General features: G+C 51.5%; 1 protein-coding gene and 1 long non-coding RNA gene across 3 annotated transcripts in view; one reads left to right on the top strand and one right to left on the bottom strand.

Moving 5' to 3' along the window:
- The window catches only part of LOC117510360, a 903,074-nt gene that overhangs the window by 252,823 nt on the left and 631,732 nt on the right, over positions 1–18,519 (top strand). The window lies entirely within an intron of this gene.
- kiaa0825 (KIAA0825 ortholog) overlaps positions 3,611–18,519 on the bottom strand; it is a 429,491-nt gene continuing 414,582 nt past the window's right edge. For both annotated transcript variants that reach the window (XM_034170046.1, XM_034170049.1), the window contains one exon: positions 3,611–4,331. In XM_034170046.1, coding sequence (XP_034025937.1) covers positions 4,142–4,331 — 190 coding nt within the window. In that variant the 3' untranslated portion in view covers positions 3,611–4,141. The remainder of the gene's footprint in view (positions 4,332–18,519) is intronic.

Here is an 18,519-nt window from a genome sequence, read left to right as displayed (position 1 = left end):
GTTAATGACGTCTTGCGGGACTTCCTGCACCGGTTTGTCTTCGTATATCTGGATGATATACTCATCTTTTCCCCGGATCCTGAGACCCATGTCCGACATGTACGTCAGGTCCTACAGCGGTTGTTAGAAAACCGGCTGTTTGTGAAGGGCGAGAAGTGTGAGTTTCACCGCACTTCTTTGTCCTTCTTGGGGTTTATCATCTCCTCCAACTCCGTCGCCCCGGATCCGGCCAAGGTTGCGGCGGTGAGGGATTGGCCCCAACCAAAAAGCCGTAGGAAGCTGCAACAGTTCCTCGGCTTCGCAAACTTCTACAGGAGGTTCATTAAGGGTTACAGTCAGGTTGCTAGCCCCCTGACCGCCCTGACCTCCACCAAAGTCCCCTTCACCTGGTCGGACCGGTGCGAAGCCGCGTTTAGGGAGTTGAAACGCCGATTTTCGTCTGCTCCAGTTCTGGTGCAGCCTGATCCTACTCGCCAGTTTGGAGTGGAGGTGGACGCCTCAGACTCAGGAATAGGAGCCGTGCTGTCCCAGAGCGGGGAGTTCGATAAGGTTCTCCATCCTTGTGCCTACTATTCCCGCAGGTTGACCCCCGCTGAACGGAATTATGACGTGGGCAATCGAGAACTCCTCGCGGTGAAGGAGGCTCTAGAAGAGTGGAGACACCTGTTGGAGGGAGCTACGGGGCCTCTCACGGTTTTTACGGACCACCGGAACCTGGAGTACATCCGGACCGCCAAGCGGCTGAACCCCAGGCAAGCCCGCTGGTCCCTGTTCTTCGCGCGCTTTGACTTCCGGATCACCTACCGCCCCGGGACCAGGAATCAACGATCCGATGCATTGTCCCGGGTGCACGAAGAGGAGGCCAAGGCCGAGTTGTCGGACCCCATCGACACCATCCTTCCCGAGTCCACTGTCGTGGCCACCCTCACCTGGGACGTGGAGGAGATCGTCCGGGAGGCCCAGGCAAAGAACCCGGACCCGGGAGACGGTCCGAAGAACAGACTCTACGTCCCACCAGAGGCTAGGGCTGCCGTCTTGGACTTCTGCCACGGATCCAAGCTCTCCTGTCATCCCGGAGTGCGTAGGACCGTGGCAGTAGTCCAGCAGCGCTTCTGGTGGGCGTCACTGGAAGCCGACGTCCGGGACTACGTCCAGGCCTGCACCACCTGTGCCAGGGGCAAGGCGGACCATCGCAAGACCAGGGGTCTACTCCAACCCCTGCCTGTGCCTCATCGCCCCTGGTCCCACATCGGCCTGGACTTCGTCACGGGCCTCCCGCCGTCCCAGGGCAACACCGCCATACTGACGGTAGTGGACCGATTCTCCAAGGCGGCCCACTTCGTGGCCCTCCTGAAGCTCCCGACGGCCCAGGAGACGGCAGACCTCCTGGTCCACCACGTCATGCGTCTGCATGGGATACCGTCGGACATCGTCTCGGATCGTGGTCCCCAGTTTTCCTCGCAAGTCTGGAGGAGTTTTTGTAAGGAGCTGGGGGCCACCGTACGTCTCTCGTCCGGGTATCACCCACAGACGAACGGCCAGGCAGAGCGGGCGAACCAGGACCTTGAACAGGCTCTTCGTTGTGTCACCTCCGCGCACCCGGCGGCCTGGAGTAACCATCTGGCCTGGATCGAGTACGCTCACAACAGCCAAGTATCCTCTGCCACCGGCCTCTCCCCCTTTGAAGCGTGTCTGGGCTACCAGCCCCCGTTATTCCCACTTGTGGAGGGAGAGGTCGGGGTACCCTCGGTCCAGGCCCACCTGCGGAGGTGCCACCGGGTGTGGCGGACCACCCGCTCTGCCCTGTTACAGGCCCGGACGAGGGCCAAGGCCCATGCAGATCGCCGGCGTTCCCCGGCCCCTACATACCAACCGGGGCAGGAGGTGTGGCTATCCACCAAGGACATCCCGCTCCAGGTGACATCCCACAAACTCAAGGACCGCTTCATCGGGTTGTTCCCCATCGCCAAGATCCTCAGTCCGGCCGCAGTGAAGCTGACACTCCCGGCTTCACTGCGGATCCATCCGGTTTTTCATGTTTCCAAACTCAAGCCATACCACACCTCACCGCTCTGCACCCCTGGACCCGACCCACCTCCTGCCCGGATCATCGACGGGGAGCCGGCATGGACTGTTCGTCGGCTCCTGGACGTCCGTCGGATGGGTCGGGGTTTTCAGTACTTGGTGGACTGGGAGGGTTACGGACCCGAAGAACGCTCCTGGGTGAAGAGGAGCTTCATCCTGGACCCGGCCCTTCTGGTCGATTTCCACCACCGACACCCGGACAAGCCTGGTCGGGCGCCAGGAGGCGCCCGTTGAGGGGGGGGTCCTGTTGTGTGGGCCGCTGAAGAGGAGGTACTGCTGGCCCACCACCACCAGATGGCGCCCTGCTTGGAGTGCGGGCTTCAAGCACAAGAGGGCGCCAGAACCACTGGGAGTGACAGCCGTCACTCATCCTCAACACCAGCTGTCACTCATTCATCTCATCACCATCACCATAAAGGCCGGACGGCGACTCCACCTCCTCGCCGAGAAATCTCCTACGATTAGAGGTAATCTTCTCTGCTGTGATTATTGTAATCTATTATTGTTCTGTGTGCAGTTGCAAACCCGTGAAGACCCAGGAGAGGGACAAACGGGAACTTCACAAGTCAAGACGTTGCTGGAGGTGGAGGTTATCCCTCCCGGAGGAATCATTAATCAAGGTTGCTGGGTGTGAGGATTCACACTCACCACCTTCTGTTTCTGTCTGCCAGCAGTACCAGGGCCGACAACAGAGGACAGAGACCACCTGGGGACTCAGGGCTTGGCGGCTTCGGTGTTCTTCAGGCCGTTGGTGGTAGAAGCGGTGTGGGCCCCGGCTCTTCGTTCATCCGAGGTCTCCTATCTTCAAGCCTGCCCGCAGTCCTCTTGTGTATGATTGGCAGTACTCTTGTTTATATTCCGTTGTGTTCTTTTGCAACATTAAATTGTTACTCCTTCTCTTATCCATTGTCCGTTCATTTGCGCCCCCTGTTGTGGGTCCGTGTTACGACACCTTCCCAACATCCCCTCTATGCTTCCATCACCTCACTTTGCTTGTTTGTGCTCAGGGCACACCCCACACGCTGGGATATCAGGCCGCAACAATCCAACATGTTGAATATTCACGATTTGAGGTCTGAGTGGTCCCAACATCCTTCCGAGCAGACTAGAGCGCTCTTAACACACCACACACAGCAGGAACATGTGATAAGTTTATCTTTAGAGGCATCACAATAGTCAAGGCTTCCTTAAGATTGTCAGAAGGGGAAGATCGGGTCAGCAATTGGCATAACTGTCCTGCTGTGTGAACCAGGCAGAAGGTCTGTCATATGGCTGTTGCCCATTAATGTTTGGGACGGTGTGCGCATGGGTGGGGGTGCCAAACCATAATCTTGTGACCTTCTATGGCGCTGAACACATGCACGTGATGCCATTTCTGTTTCAACTGTAGACTGCCCATAACAGCATGTACGGAGAGTTGTGACAAAGGCTTAAACTGTACACAATCACAAAAACTGATCACATGACTAAAGAATTTTCAGTGAGAAGTAAAAAAATTTTGTTCATGTTTAACTCCAAGGTATTCCAGCTCCATCTCATGAATAACAAAATCTAGACAAGTGTGGAGAAAAAAAAATTACATAACAAACAAAACGTAAATGATTTCTCAGTTTGCACAATTTTTTGGACACATTGCAATCAAAACATACACTGACTCATGTCTTTACTGTCACATTTGATGATTTCTTTCAGGAATGAGGAAAAGTATGCAGGCGCCAACATCTTTAGTTTAAAAAAAAAGCGTCAACTGAGTGCAGTGATCACAAAGTTCCATCTTGTCACAGGCAAACAAATCCAGGCTTATCATTTGCCAGAACTGATTTCTGGAACCTGAAATATAAATATGAAATGCTTCTCATGCAGCACACAGGGTTTGTCTTAGGCATGTGCATGAAGAGGAAGGCACTGTCGCGTTCAGTCTTTTTTGTGGTTCGTGAATTTCTCATCCCCTAGCTTTGGTTCTTTCTCTCTCTCTCTCTCGCTCTCTCTCTCTCACACACACACAGACCATTGAAGCTGCACAGTGCATGCACACAGCAGTTAAACCACACCGCTGTTACCCTTCAGCACTTTCACCAGATAGCTGCCTTTCCTGATGAAGTGTTGGCATTTGCTGTGTCCTCTCAGCTTCAGGACCATCCTGAGGTTCCTGGTTGTCGCAGTGACTAAAAACATAGGCTTTCTTAAGTTCCTCAATCATAATTTTCTCATCATCCTCTAGTTCGGCACCTTCCTGCATCTCCCACCTGTAAAGCACAGACAGTGTGAGTGAGTGAAACGTTCCAGACAAAACATCAGCCATTTAATTATGGAAAATGACTGTACTCATCGATTAAATATTAAATAACAGGTTTGGCAAGATACCCACAGAACCCTTATGAATGTGTCAATGTACGACAAGTTTCACGAGGGTAATGCAAAAAAAAAATCTATTCCAGTAAACTGAGTAATTATCTGCTAAGGAGCAGTCTGTAACCTAATTGAAGTGCACTGATAATAAAGTAATGAGATTTTTACTTTTGATGATACAGTATTTGGATGATCTCACTGCAAAATGCATATAAAAGGCACGAGAAATGAAATGTCAGATAATTTCCACTGAGAGTAGTTATATAAGACAACAATGTCGGAAAAGAAAAGGAAGAGATAATCAAAGTGGTATTGGTCCCTTTTTCTGCATTAAAAGCAAAATGGTAAAATTTCCACTTGCTAAACGCATTCTTTTCATTAGCATCCATGAGAGAGCTCAAGTGCAATGAACGGGTGTCTGTATGGAACCATAGACTGTAAATGGGTGTACGACACATGGCACAATGAGTTAGGTCCATAAGTAATCGGACAATTATTTTGTTTGTAATTTCTGCTTCTCTACAAATGAAGAATTCGAGGTGTTGGTAGACTGCGTATTTTAATTTAAGGCATTTAACAAAAAATAACACATTAAGCATTTAATAATTATTCCCATTTTCAAAGCCAAAAAAGAATCTTACAAACTAAATATATGGTGCTTCTGGAAAGTATTCACAGGGCTTTACTTTTTCCACATTTTGCTATGTTATAGCGTTATTTCAAAATAAAGTAAATTATTTTTTTGCCCTCAAAATTTACACAAAACACCCCATAATGACAACATGAAAAGTTTTTTTTAAGTTTTTACAAATTTATTAAAAATAAAAAACTAAGAAATCACATATTCACACCTTTTGCTCAATACTGTCCCAGTGAGATCGGATTTTAAGGTCCTGCTACTAGTCTATAAAATTGTTCACGGACTGGCACCTCCCTACTTAGCTGACCTAATTAAACCTTATGTACCGGCTCGGGCTTTGCATTCTCAGGGTACAGGACTACTTTGTGTCCCTAGGGTGAATAAGAATCAGAATCAGAAGAAGTTTATTGCCATTGCCAATGAACAGGATTCACAGACTAGGAATTTGCTTTGATATAATGGTGCAACATTAAGCAGAAAGCAATATAAAATGCTAAGATAAAATATAAAATATGTGCTAAAATAAGATAAAATATAAGATAAAATATGAAATATGAAAGGCTGTGTGCAACAGAAAAACAGAAAAACAGTGCAGTGGGAGGAGTGCAATTAAAAACCAAAGTACATTTGTCTAAAGTGACCCGTGATAAAATGATAAAGTGACAGAGTTAAGGTTAAGGTGACTGAGTTATGAGGTGTTCATGAGTCTAATGGCAGAGGGGAAGAAACTGTTCTTATGGCGGGAGGTTCTGGTCCTGATGGACCGTAGCCTCCTGCCCGAGGGGAGTGGTTCGAATAGACCGTGTGCAGGGTGAGAAAGGTCAGCTGTGATCCGACCTGCTCGGCCCAGAGTCTTGGAGACATGCAGGTCATGGAGAGATGGAAGGCTACAGCCGATCACCTTCTCAGCAGAAGCCATAATGCGCTGCAGTCTGTGTCTGTCCCTGGCTGTGGCCCCGGCGTACCACACCGTGATGGAGGAGCAGAGGATGGACTCGATGATGGCCATGTAGAACTGCACCATCAGCTGGACAGGCAGCTTGGCCTTCTTCAGCTGCCGCAGGAAGTACATCCTCTGCTGGGCCTTCTTGATGAGGGAGCTGATGGTTGACTCCCACTTGAGGTCCTGGGTGATGGTGGTGCCGAGGAAGCGGTGACAGTCCACAGTGGTGATGGGGCTGTTGGTGAGGGCGAGACAGGGTGGGGGGGGCTGTGGCTTTCCTGAAGTCCACAATCATCTCCACTGTTTTCTGGGCGTTGAGCTCCAAGTTGTTGCTGCTGCACCAGGTCACCAGCCGGTCCACCTCCCTCCTGTAGGAAGACTCATCTCCATCCAAAACGAGTCTGATGAGGGTGGTGTCGTCTGCAAACGTGATGAGCTTTACGGAGTCGTGGCTGGAGGTGCAGCAGTTAGTGTACAGCGAGAAGAGCAGAGGGGAAAGGACACAGCCCTGTGGAGATCCTGTGCTAAGAGCCCGAGTGTTCGAGACATTCCTTCCCAGCCTCACATGCTGACTCTGGTCCGTCAGGAAGTCTGTGATCTACCTGCAGGTGGAGTCGGGCACGTGAAGCAGAGAAAGCTTGTCCTGGAGCAAAGCTGGAAGGATGGTGCTGAATGCAGAGCTGAAGTCCACTGGGGAGTCCAGGTGCTGCAGGATGGAGTGCAGGGCCAGGTTTATGGCATCATCTACAGACCTGTTGGCTCTGTAGGCAAACTGCAGGGGGTCAGGAGGGGGTCGGTGATGGACTTCAGGTGGGATAAAACCAGGCGTTCGAAGGTCTTCATGACTACAGACGTGAGAGCCACAGGCCTGTAGTCATTAAGTCCAGTGACGCGTGGTTTCTGTTGTGTGGGCCACCAGAAGAGGAGGTACTGCTGGCCCACCACCAGAGGGCGCCCTGCCTGAAGTGCGGGCTTCAGGCACGAGCGGGCGCTGCCGCCTACAGGAACAGCCGATCATCTGCATCTCATCTGGGATAAAAGCAGGATGACACCTCCACCACATCGCCGAGATATCGACTTCTGCGAGAGGTAACATTCTCAGCCTTAATCTGTGCCGTACTGCACTGTGTGTTTCTGATCTTTGTACAGGAGGTTTCAGTCGTTTGTGTCAGCGGGAAGCTGAGCTGGTCGGTAACGACAGGGTGACGGATCGCACCCTTCACGATCAGTGAGACAAGTGACTGTTCAGGTTCTGTAAAACACTGTGTTCATATTTTCGGAGGTGGAGGTGGAATTCCCACCATTATTGTTACGGGGTGTACACACACCCACACTTGACTGTTTTTGTTCTCTGCCAGCAGTACCAGATCCGACACGCTGAGACGGTGGCCACCTGGGGACTTCGGGACTTGGCGGCTCCAGTATCCCTCGGGTTCGGTGGCGGTGGAAATCGTGTGGTTCCGGTTCGTCTCCAGACGGGCGTCTCCTATCGTCGAGCCTGCCCACACGACACCTTCATTAATTGACTCGTATTCATTCTGTAATCTGCTGTGTGTGGTTGTGACATTCACAACAGTAAAGTGTTCTAATTTAACTCCCTCTATTGTCCGTTCATTTACGCCCCCTGTTGTGGGTCCGTGTCACTACACTTTCCCAACAGGATATCTCGGCCAGTGTCCAGGACTCCGAGGTGCGTCACCCAGCTGTTGAACGACCAATGGGAGAGCAGGGAGCGCAGGCATCTGCAGGAGGCGTGATTGGTGAGCTGCAGCACATTCTCACCACCTTTACGGCTCGGTTGGATCAAATGACCGAGCAAAACATCCTCCTGAACCGCAGGGTGGAGGCTCTCTCCGCGCAGGTGGCGGCGAGCGCTCAGGGCGCTGCTGCAGCTCCTCCTCCTGCCGACCCTGTGCAGGATATGAATGTTCCAGTGGTGGTTCAACAACCCCTCCCACCATCCCCTGAAGCATACATAAGCCCTCCTGAGCCGTACGGAGGTTGTGTGGAGACGTGCACGGACTTTCTCATGCAGTGTTCGCTCGTCTTCGCACAACGTCCCATCATGTATGCGTCATATGCTAGTAAAGTAGCTTATCAATCAATCAAGCAATTTTTTTATATAGCGCCAAATCACAACAAACAGTTGCCCCAAGGCGCTTTATATTGTAAGGCAAGGCCATACAATAATTATGTAAAACCCCAACGGTCAAAACGACCCCCTGTGAGCAAGCACTTGGCTACAGTGGGAAGGAAAAACTCCCTTTTAACAGGAAGAAACCTCCAGCAGAACCAGGCTCAGGGAGGGGCAGTCTTCTGCTGGGACTGGTTGGGGCTGAGGGAGAGAACCAGGAAAAAGACATGCTGTGGAGGGGAGCAGAGATCGATCACTAATGATTAAATGCAGAGTGGTGCATACAGAGCAAAAACAGAAAGAAACAGTGCATCATGGGAACCCCCCCAGCAGTCTACGTCTATAGCAGTATAACTAAGGGATGGTTTAGGGTCACCTGATCCAGCCCTAACTATAAGCTTTAGCAAAAAGGAAAGTTTTAAGCCTAATCTTAAAAGTAGAGAGGGTGTCTGTCTCCCTGATCTGAATTGGGAGCTGATTCCACAGGAGAGGAGCCTGAAAGCTGAAGGCTCTGCCTCCCATTCTACTCTTACAAACCCTAGGAACTACAAGTAAGCCTGCAGTCTGAGAGCGAAGCGCTCTATTGGGGTGATATGGTACTACGAGGTCCCTAAGATAAGATGGGACCTGATTATTCAAAACCTTATAAGTAAGAAGAAGAATTTTAAATTCTATTCTAGAATTAACAGGAAGCCAATGAAGAGAGGCCAATATGGGTGAGATATGCTCTCTCCTTCTAGTCCCCGTCAGTACTCTAGCTGCAGCATTTTGAATTAACTGAAGGCTTTTTAGGGAACTTTTAGGACAACCTGATAATAATGAATTACAATAGTCCAGCCTAGAGGAAATAAATGCATGAATTAGTTTTTCAGCATCACTCTGAGACAAGACCTTTCTGATTTTAGAGATATTGCGTAAATGCAAAAAAGCAGTCCTACATATTTGTTTAATATGCGCTTTGAATGACATATCCTGATCAAAAATGACTCCAAGATTTCTCACAGTATTACTAGAGGTCAGGTTAATGCCATCCAGAGTAAGGATCTGGTTAGACACCATGTTTCTAAGATTTGTGGGGCCAAGTACAATAACTTCAGTTTTATCTGAGTTTAAAAGCAGGAAATTAGAGGTCATCCATGTCTTTATATCTGTAAGACAATCCTGCAGTTTAGCTAATTGGTGTGTGTCCTCTGGCTTCATGGATAGATAAAGCTGGGTATCATCTGCGTAACAATGAAAATTTAAGCAATACCGTCTAATAATACTGCCTAAGGGAAGCATGTATAAAGTGAATAAAATTGGTCCTAGCACAGAACCTTGTGGAACTCCATAATTAACTTTAGTCTGTGAAGAAGATTCCCCATTTACATGAACAAATTGCTTCCGGGGAGAGGCACGCGCGTGGGCTACGGCACTCTGGGAGCAAAATTCAAGGCTCCTTCACACGTACACTGGGTTTGTGAGGGAGTTCAAGACTGTGTTTGATCACCCTAACAGGGGAGAGACCGCTTCAACTGTGCTGCTGTCAATGAGACAGGGACGCCGGAGCGCAGCCGCTTATGCAGTCGACTTCCGCATCGCGGCTGCGAGGTCCGGCTGGAATAACGCTGCGCTCTGCGCCGCCTTCGTAAACGGACTGTCATCAGTCCTGAAGGAGCACCTGGTGGCCAAGGATGAACCGCGGGAATTAGATGGGCTTATCGATCTTGTTATACGGTTAGACAATCGGTTGGAAGAACGCCGTCGGGAACGAGACAAAGGGCGTGGCCGGGCGCGCGCCGTCCCTCTTCCTTCCGGGTCCGAAAAAGGTCCGCCCTTCCCACGCTCCCTGGCCTCTACGCCCCGTGTGGCGACAGCTCCCCCTGCTGACGAAGCTATGGACATGAGCAGGGCCATATTCAGACCACCAAATAGACAGAGGAGGCTTCCCCGCGGGGCGTGTTTTGTTTGCGGCTCAATTGAGCACCAACTGAGTTATTGCCCCGAACGGTTAAACACCAACGCCCGCCCCTAGAAACTGGGCTTAGGGTGGGTCAAGAAATTCACGTGGGACACACACACATTTCCACACGGCTCCCAGTTACAATCCTTAGCGGGGATTTAACCCTTCAGGCCCCAGCACTGGTAGACACAGGGTCAGAAGGGAATCTGCTAGACAGCAGATGGGCCAGGGAGGTAGGGCTCCCTCTGGTGGCGCTTCCTTCGCCATTGCAGGTGCGAGCACTAGATGGCACCCTACTCCCTTTAATCACACACAGGACACTACCAGTAACTCTGGTAGTGTCAGGGAATCATAGGGAGGAGATTGAGTTTTTTGTGACTCCCTCTACCTCCCGTGTGATTCTGGGGTTCCCCTGGATGCTAAAACACAATCCCCGGATTGATTGGCCGTCCGGGGTGGTGGTACAGTGGAGCGAGACCTGCCATCGGGTGTGTTTGGGATCCTCGGTTCCTCCCGGTTCCCAGGCTAAGGAGCAGGTCAAAGTTCCCCCCAATCTGTCGGCGGTGCCGGTTGAGTACCACGATCTTGCTGACGTTTTTAGCAAGGATCGGGCACTCACCCTTCCCCTGCACCATCCGTACGATTGTGCCATTGATTTGTTGCCAGGCGTGGAGTTCCCGTCCAGCAGGCTGTACAACCTCTCCCGACCTGAGCGCGAATCGATGGAGACCTACATCCGGGACTCCTTAGCTGCCGGGCTGATCCGTAACTCCACCTCCCCGATGGGAGCAGGTTTCTTTTTTGTGGGCAAAAAAGATGGCGGTCTTCATCCATGCATTGATTACCGGGGGCTGAACGAGATCACGGTTCGCAACCGATACCTGTTGCCTTTGTTGGATTCGGTGTTCACCCCCCTGCATGGAGCCAAAATCTTCACAAAGCTGGATCTTAGGAACGCATACCACCTAGTTCGGGTCCGGAAGGGAGACGAATGGAAGACGGCATTCAACACCCCGTTAGGTCATTTTGAGTACCTGGTCATGCCGTTCGGCCTCACAAACGCCCCCGCGACGTTCCAAGCTTTGGTTAATGACGTCTTGCGGGACTTCCTGCACTGATTCGTCTTCGTATATCTGGACGATATACTCATCTTTTCTCCGGATCCTGAGACCCATGTACGGCATGTACGTCAGGTCCTGCAGTGGTTGTTGGAGAACCGGCTGTTTGTGAAGGGCGAGAAGTGTGAGTTTCACCGCACCTCTTTGTCCTTCCTGGGGTTTATCATCTCCTCCAACTCCGTCGCTCTGGATCCGGCCAAGGTCGCAGCGGTGAGGGACTGGCCCCAACCTACGAGCCGTAGGAAGCTGCAACAGTTCCTCGGCTTTGCAAATTTTTACAGGAGGTTCATTAAGGGGTATAGTCAGGTAGTCAGCCCCCTGACAGCCCTGACCTCACCAAAAGTTCCCTTCACCTGGTCGGATCGGTGCGATGCCGCGTTCAGGGAGTTGAAACAGCACTTCTCGACTGCACCTGTCTTGGTGCAGCCCGATCCTAGTCGCCAGTTTGTGGTTGAGGTGGACGCCTCTGACTCAGGGATAGGAGCCGTGCTATCCCAGAGCGGAGAGACCGATAAGGTTCTTCACCCGTGTGCCTATTTCTCCCGCAGGTTGACCCCAGCAGAGCGGAACTATGACGTGGGCAATCGAGAGCTCCTTGCGGTGAAAGAGGCTCTTGAGGAGTGGAGACACCTGCTGGAGGGAGCGTCAGTGCCTTTCACAGTTTTTACTGACCACCGGAACCTGGAGTATATCAGGACCGCCAAGCGACTGAACCCCAGGCAAGCCCGCTGGTCACTGTTTTTCGGCCGTTTTGACTTCCGGATCACTTACCGCCCCGGGACCAAAAACCAGAGGTCGGATGCCCTGTCCCGGGTGCACAAACATGAAGTCAAGACCGAGCTGTTGGATCCACCGGAACCCATCTTACCGGAGTCCACTATCGTGGCTACCCTTACCTGGGACGTGGAGAAGACCGTCCGGGAGGCCCTGGCACGGAGCCCGGATCCCGGAACAGGACCGAGAAACAGACTGTACGTCTCACCAGAAGCCAGAGCTGCCGTCCTGGACTTCTGTCACGGGTCCAAGCTCTCCTGCCACCCAGGGGTGCGTAGGACCGTGGCAGTGGTCCGGCAGCGCTTCTGGTGGGCGTCTCTGGAGGCTGACGTCCGGGCTTATATCCAGGCCTGCACCACCTGCGCCAGGGGCAAGTCGGACCACCAGAAGGCACAGGGACTCCTGCAGCCACTTCCTGTGCCTCATCGCCTCTGGTCCCACATCGGTCTGGATTTTGTCACGGGCCTCCCGCCGTCCCGGGGGCACACCACCATCCTCACGATAGTGGACCGGTTCTCCAAGGCGGCCCACTTTGTGGCCCTCGCGAAGCTCCCGTCGGCCCAGGAGACGGCGGATCTCCTCGTCCACCATGTCGTCCGACTGCATGGGATACCTACAGACATCGTTTCGGATCGCGGTCCCCAGTTCTCCTCGCAGGTGTGGAGGAGTTTCTGCCGGGAACTGGGGGCCACCGTGAGCCTCTCGTCTAGGTATCACCCTCAGACTAACCTAACGGACAGGCCGAACAGGCCAATCAAGAGTTGGAGCAGGCCCTGCGTTGTACAACATCCGCACACCCGACGGCTTGGAGTGAACACCTGGCCTGGATCGAGTACGCGCATAACAGCCAAGTGTCCTCTGCCACCGGCCTCTCCCCGTTTGAGGTGTGTCTTGGGTACCAACCCCCTTTGTTTCCTGTGGTGGAGGGAGAGGTTGGTGTGCCCTCGGTCCAGGCCCACCTGCGGAGATGCCGTCGGGTGTGGCGCACCGCCCGTTCGGCCTTGTTGAGGGCCCGGACGAGGGCAAAAGCCCATGCAGACCGTCGACGGTCCCCGGCCCCCGCATACCAGCCTGGGCAGGAGGTATGGCTATCAACCAAGGACATACCTCTCCAAGTGGCTTCCCTGAAGTTGAAAGACCATTACATAGGGCCGTTCCGCATCCTCAAGGTCCTCAGTCCCACTGCAGTGAGGCTCCAACTCCCGGCCTCACTGCGGATCCATCCAGTCTTTCACGTCTCCAGGTTGAAACCACATCACACCTCACCCCTCTGTGCACCTGGTCCGGCGCCGCCTCCTGCCCGTATTATCGACGGGGAGCCGGCTTGGACAGTACGCCGGCTCTTGGACATCCGTCGAATGGGCCGGGGCTTTCAATATTTGGTGGACTGGGAAGGGTATGGACCCGAAGAACGCTCCTGGGTGAAGAGGAGCTTCATCCTGGACCTGGCCCTCCTGGCCGATTTTTACCGACGCCACCCGGACAAGCCTGGTCGGGCGCCAGGAGGCGCCCGTTGAGGGGGGGGTCCTGTTGTGTGGGCCGCCAGAAGAGGAGGTACTGCTGGCCCACCACCAGAGGGCGCCTTGCCTGAAGTGCGGGCTTCAGGCATGAGAGGGCGCTGCCGCCTACAGGAACAGCCGAGGTGACAGCTGTCACTCATCAACTATGACAGCTGTCACCGATCATCTGCATCTCATCTGGGATAAAAGCAGGATGACACCTCCACCACATCGCCGAGATATCGACTTCTGCGAGAGGTAACATTCTCAGCCTTAATCTGTGCCGTACTGCACTGTGTGTTTCTGATCTTTGTACAGGAGGTTTCAGTCGTTTGTGTCAGCGGGAAGCTGAGCTGGTCGGTAACGACAGGGTGACGGATCGCACCCTTCACGATCAGTGAGACAAGTGACTGTTCAGGTTCTGTAAAAGACTGTGTTCATATTTTCGGAGGTGGAGGTGGAATTCCCACCATTATTGTTACGGGGTGTACACACACCCACACTTGACTGTTTTTGTTCTCCGCCAGCAGTACCAGATCCGACACGCTGAGACGGTGGCCACCTGGGGACTTCGGGACTTGGCGGCTCCAGTATCCCTCAGGTTCGGTGGCGGTGGAAATCGTGTGCTTCCGGTTCGTCTCCAGACGGGCGTCTCCTATCGTCGAGCCTGCCCACACGACACCTTCATTAATTGACTTGTATTCATTCTGTAATCTGCTGTGTGTGGTTGTGACATTCACAACAGTAAAGTGTTCTAATTTAACTCCCTCTATTGTCCGTTCATTTACGCCCCCTGTTGTGGGTCCGTGTCACTACACTTTCCCAACAGTTTCTTGGGGACTGGAACTATGATGGAGGACTTGAAACAGACTGGAACATGGCATGACTCCAGGGAGGTGTTGAAGATCCCCGTGAAGACTGGGGCCAGCTCATCAGCGCAGGGTCTCAGGGTGGCAGGAGAGACACAGTCTGGGCCCGGGGCCTTATGTGGAGTCAGCCTTTTGAAACGTCTTCTCACATCCTACTCTTGGACCGAGAGGGCAGCGGGGGGAGGGGGAGGGCAGCGGTGAAAGGGGGGAGGTCCAGAGTGTTTGAATATCCAGTTGTGTGGGGGGTGGGGAGGTGTGAGTCCATGTCTTCAAAACGTGAATAGAAGACGTTCAGGTCGTTGGCCAGCTTCAGGTCATCAATAGAACGAGGTGCTTTGGGCTTGTAGTTGGTGATCTCTTTCAACCCCCTCCACACAGAGGCTGAGTCGTTGGCAAAGAACCTTTGCTGCAGACGTGAACTGTACATGGATTTAGCCTTTGCCACCTCTTTGCTAAATCTGTACTTTGCACCTCTATAGCTGTCTCTGTCTCCTTCTCTGAAAGCCACCTCTTTCTGCTGATGGAGCTGCCGGAGTTTAGGTGTGAACCAGGGCTTGTCATTGTTATATCTCACCCTGGTGCGCTCTGGGATGATGCTGTCTTCACAGAAATGAATATATGATGTCACAGTGTCTGTGTAGTCATCTAGACTGTCTGTTGAAGCCTCAAACATATCCCAATCTGTAGAGCCCAAGCACACGCATAGCTCCTCTACAGCTTCATTGGTCCACACTTTAGATGTCCTCACAACAGGTTTGGAGAGTTTTAGTCTCTGTCTGTACGTGGGGATCAAGTGGACCATCACGTAGTCTGAGAGTCCCAAAGCTGCACGGGCCACCGCTCAGTAGGCGCCACTCACTGTCGTGTAACAATGATCTAACGTGCTTCCTTCTCTGGTCGGGCATTTAACAAACTGTTTGTATTTTGGTAATTCCTGACTGAGATTCCCTTTGTTAAAATCGCCGAGAATTATAACAAGGGAGTCTGGAAAGTCTCTCTCCACGCTCATAATCTGATCCGCGAGCGCGCGCTCGGCCTCGTGCACGTCCGTGCTCGGTGGGATATACATGGAGCAAAGTATGAAGGAGTTAAACTCACGTGGAGAGTAGAACGGTCTGCAGTTTATGAGGAGATATTCCAGAGAGGGACAGCAGTGTTGGGAGATCACAGTCACATCGGAGCACCAGGCGTTGTTGATATAGAAGCAGAGTCCTCCACCTCTTGTTTTTCCACCGGAGAGTGCTCGGTCTCTGTCTGCGCGGAGGAGTTGGAATCCCTCTAGTTGGAGCGCGCAGTCCGGTGTCTGTGCATTTAACCACGTCTCCGTGAAGCACAGTACACAAGATGAGGAGAAATCTCTATTCTTCTTCATCAGCAGTGCCAGCTCATCCATCTTGTTGCCGAGTGAGCGGACGTTGGAGAGAAATATCCCAGGTAGGGGCGTGCGCATGCCCCTTTGTCTGAGGCGCACAAGAGCTCCAGCTCGTTTTCCTCTCCACCGGCGTCTCACTCTTTTGGCCAAAAAGTGAACCAGTTCAGCTGCAGGCACTAAAAGAAGTGGTGTAATGTCCGTGGGTGTTGATGATCTGATGTTTAGAAGCTCCTCGCGGGCGTAGGAGCACGATGACACACGATTTACGCACAAAAACAGACAAAACAGGGAGCACCAGAATACCAGGGCGCCTTCATGTGGCATCATCTTGGAAACAGTCTGCAGAACAAGTCTGCAGGTCATAGAGCTTTCTCTTATCATGCCCCTGTTCTGTGAAATGATCTCCCTGTGTCAATAAAACAGTCAGATTCTGTGGAGACTTTCAAGTCCAGACTTAAGACGCACTTATTTTGCCTTTCATATGGCTAGCATACTGGTATAGTTTTGTTTTACTCTTTTAATTTATTTTATTAGTAAATGGAGCGTGCCGCAGCCTCAAATTTACCTAAATTCAGGCTCTTTTAGTGAAGCTTAGGGCTAGTGGACAGCGATCACCTTAGTATTTCTTCTGTTTTTCTTGGTGATTAATGCTGGCAAATTATACAGTATTTCTTCTTTCTGATGGCTGATTCTGTTTTTTCTCTCTGTTTAAGGTGCAGCTCCGTCCAGAGATGGTAGTTGTATTTGTGCTGGCGACCCTCCTGCCCTGTGCACCAACAGCATTTTCTGTATATTCCTTTTGTGAATTGTTCTGTGAATTGTTCTGTAATTTATGTCTGTTGCATAGCCCAAGCAGAGGGTCCCTTTGAGCCTAGTGTGCTTGAGGTTTCTATCTCAGAGGGACTTTTTCCTTACCACTTTTGCTCTGGGGGTTAGTAAAGTTAGACCTTAATTGTGTGAAGCACCTTGAGGCAACTCCATTGTGATTTGGCGCTATATAAATGAAAATATATTGAAATTGAAAAATTTAAATTGAAAATACTTTCCTGATGCACCTTTGGCAGCAATTACAGCCTCAGGTCTTCTTGAATATAATGTCACAAGCTTGGCGCACCTATCTTTGGGCAGTTTTGCCCATTCCTCTTTGCGGCACCTTGCAAGCTCTATCAGGTTGGATGGGGAGCACACAGCCATTTTCAGATCTCTCCAGAGAAGTTCAATCAGATTCAGGTCTGGGCTCTGGTTGGGCCACTCAAGGACATTCACAGAGTTGTCCTGAAGCCACTCCTTTGATATCTTAGCTGTGTGCTTAGGGTCATTCTCCTGCTGAAAGATGAACCTTCACCCCAGTCTGAGGTCAAGAGTGCTCTTTCATTCACTGCCTTTTAACAAAATATGAGACTTGGTCTGTTATTTATTGTTGTCTTTATTGTTGCTGGGGTGCTTTGTTGTTTTTATGACTGCCATGTCCAACTGTTCGCGGTTCCTCTTTACAAATTCTCTGGCTCTCTCTACGTCCTGGACTGTAATCTTGCTCTGAGCTCCTGTCATGCCTCCGCTCTCCAGTGCCTGCTTCAGTGACTGCCACCACTGCACAATTCATTATTTACACTAAATTGTTATTCCTTTTATCACAGTCTCTTCCTTGCCATTTGGGTCCTGATTCTTACGCTCTGGTTTTCAGCCGTAAGAGGAGTTTCTGGCCAGAAATGGACTCAGCAGGAGCAGACTCGCTTTGTAAAGCCCTCAGCTTGCAGGGAGCCTTACTAGGACAACAACATCAACAACTAGCCACTCTGACTGATCAGCACCAACCTCTGGCCACGCAAGTATCACAACTTTGTACACAGTTGTCTACACTCACTGACAGATTAGCTACTAGCTTAGCTCCTTCATCCGTAACCTAGCTTGCCAGCAAGTCCAGCCCCCGCCGTAGTTCCTTGAGTTCCAGAACCGTTTATTTGTCACCCCGAGCCTTATTCGGGTTCTGTAGCTACATGTGCTAGTTTTTTTGTTACAATGTTTTTTTTTTGGTTTTTACGTTAAGTCCCTCCATATATTCCTTTGACCAACACAAGATAGCTTACCTGATTAGCTTGCTCTGGGGTGAGGCCCTGGAATGGGCAACGGCCTTATGGTCCCAGCAGTCAGCTGTTCTTTCCTCATATCCAGCTTCTGAAAAAGAGTTTAGGGTGGTTTTTGATCACCCGGTATGGGGGCAATCGATCTCCAAGCAACTGTTATCCATCACACAGGAGGCCCATAGCATGGCGAGGTACACGGTGGAGTTCCAGGTTTTGGTGGCGGTTGTTAACGGACTTACTGAAATGCTAAAGGATGAACTGGCAGTCCGGGATTCCTTAGACCATTTTTCTGGCTATTAATTTAGACAACTGGCTGCGGGAGAGGCAGCGGGAGTGAGGCTGAAGGGCGGAGCGCGTGTCTTCCCCTCAGATCCCTCCACGGCCAGGTCCTGTTCCTTCTTCCTCGTGTGTCACGGGAGCACACTCCCCATGCATGCATCACACCCTGCCCCATGCAACTAGGGCTCGATTAAAACCAAAAGAGCGTCAACGGCGATTATCGGCTGGGGAGTGTCTTTATTGCAGGACCCATGCAGGACATATTCATCATGAGTGCCCGGTTCTGCCCAAAACAGAACGCTCGCCAGTAGACCTCGGGCTACGGGTGAGCTGAACTCACGTCACGGGTGACCACACCATGTGCACTCAAATCCCAGCTAGGGATGTCCCGACCCAGATTCTTTGGCTTCCGATCCGATATTTTAAATGAT

Source organism: Thalassophryne amazonica, chromosome 5, assembly GCF_902500255.1.
Source record: "Thalassophryne amazonica chromosome 5, fThaAma1.1, whole genome shotgun sequence".
NCBI lineage: Eukaryota > Metazoa > Chordata > Actinopteri > Batrachoidiformes > Batrachoididae > Thalassophryne > Thalassophryne amazonica.
This window is presented reverse-complemented; position numbering and strand designations above follow the sequence as displayed.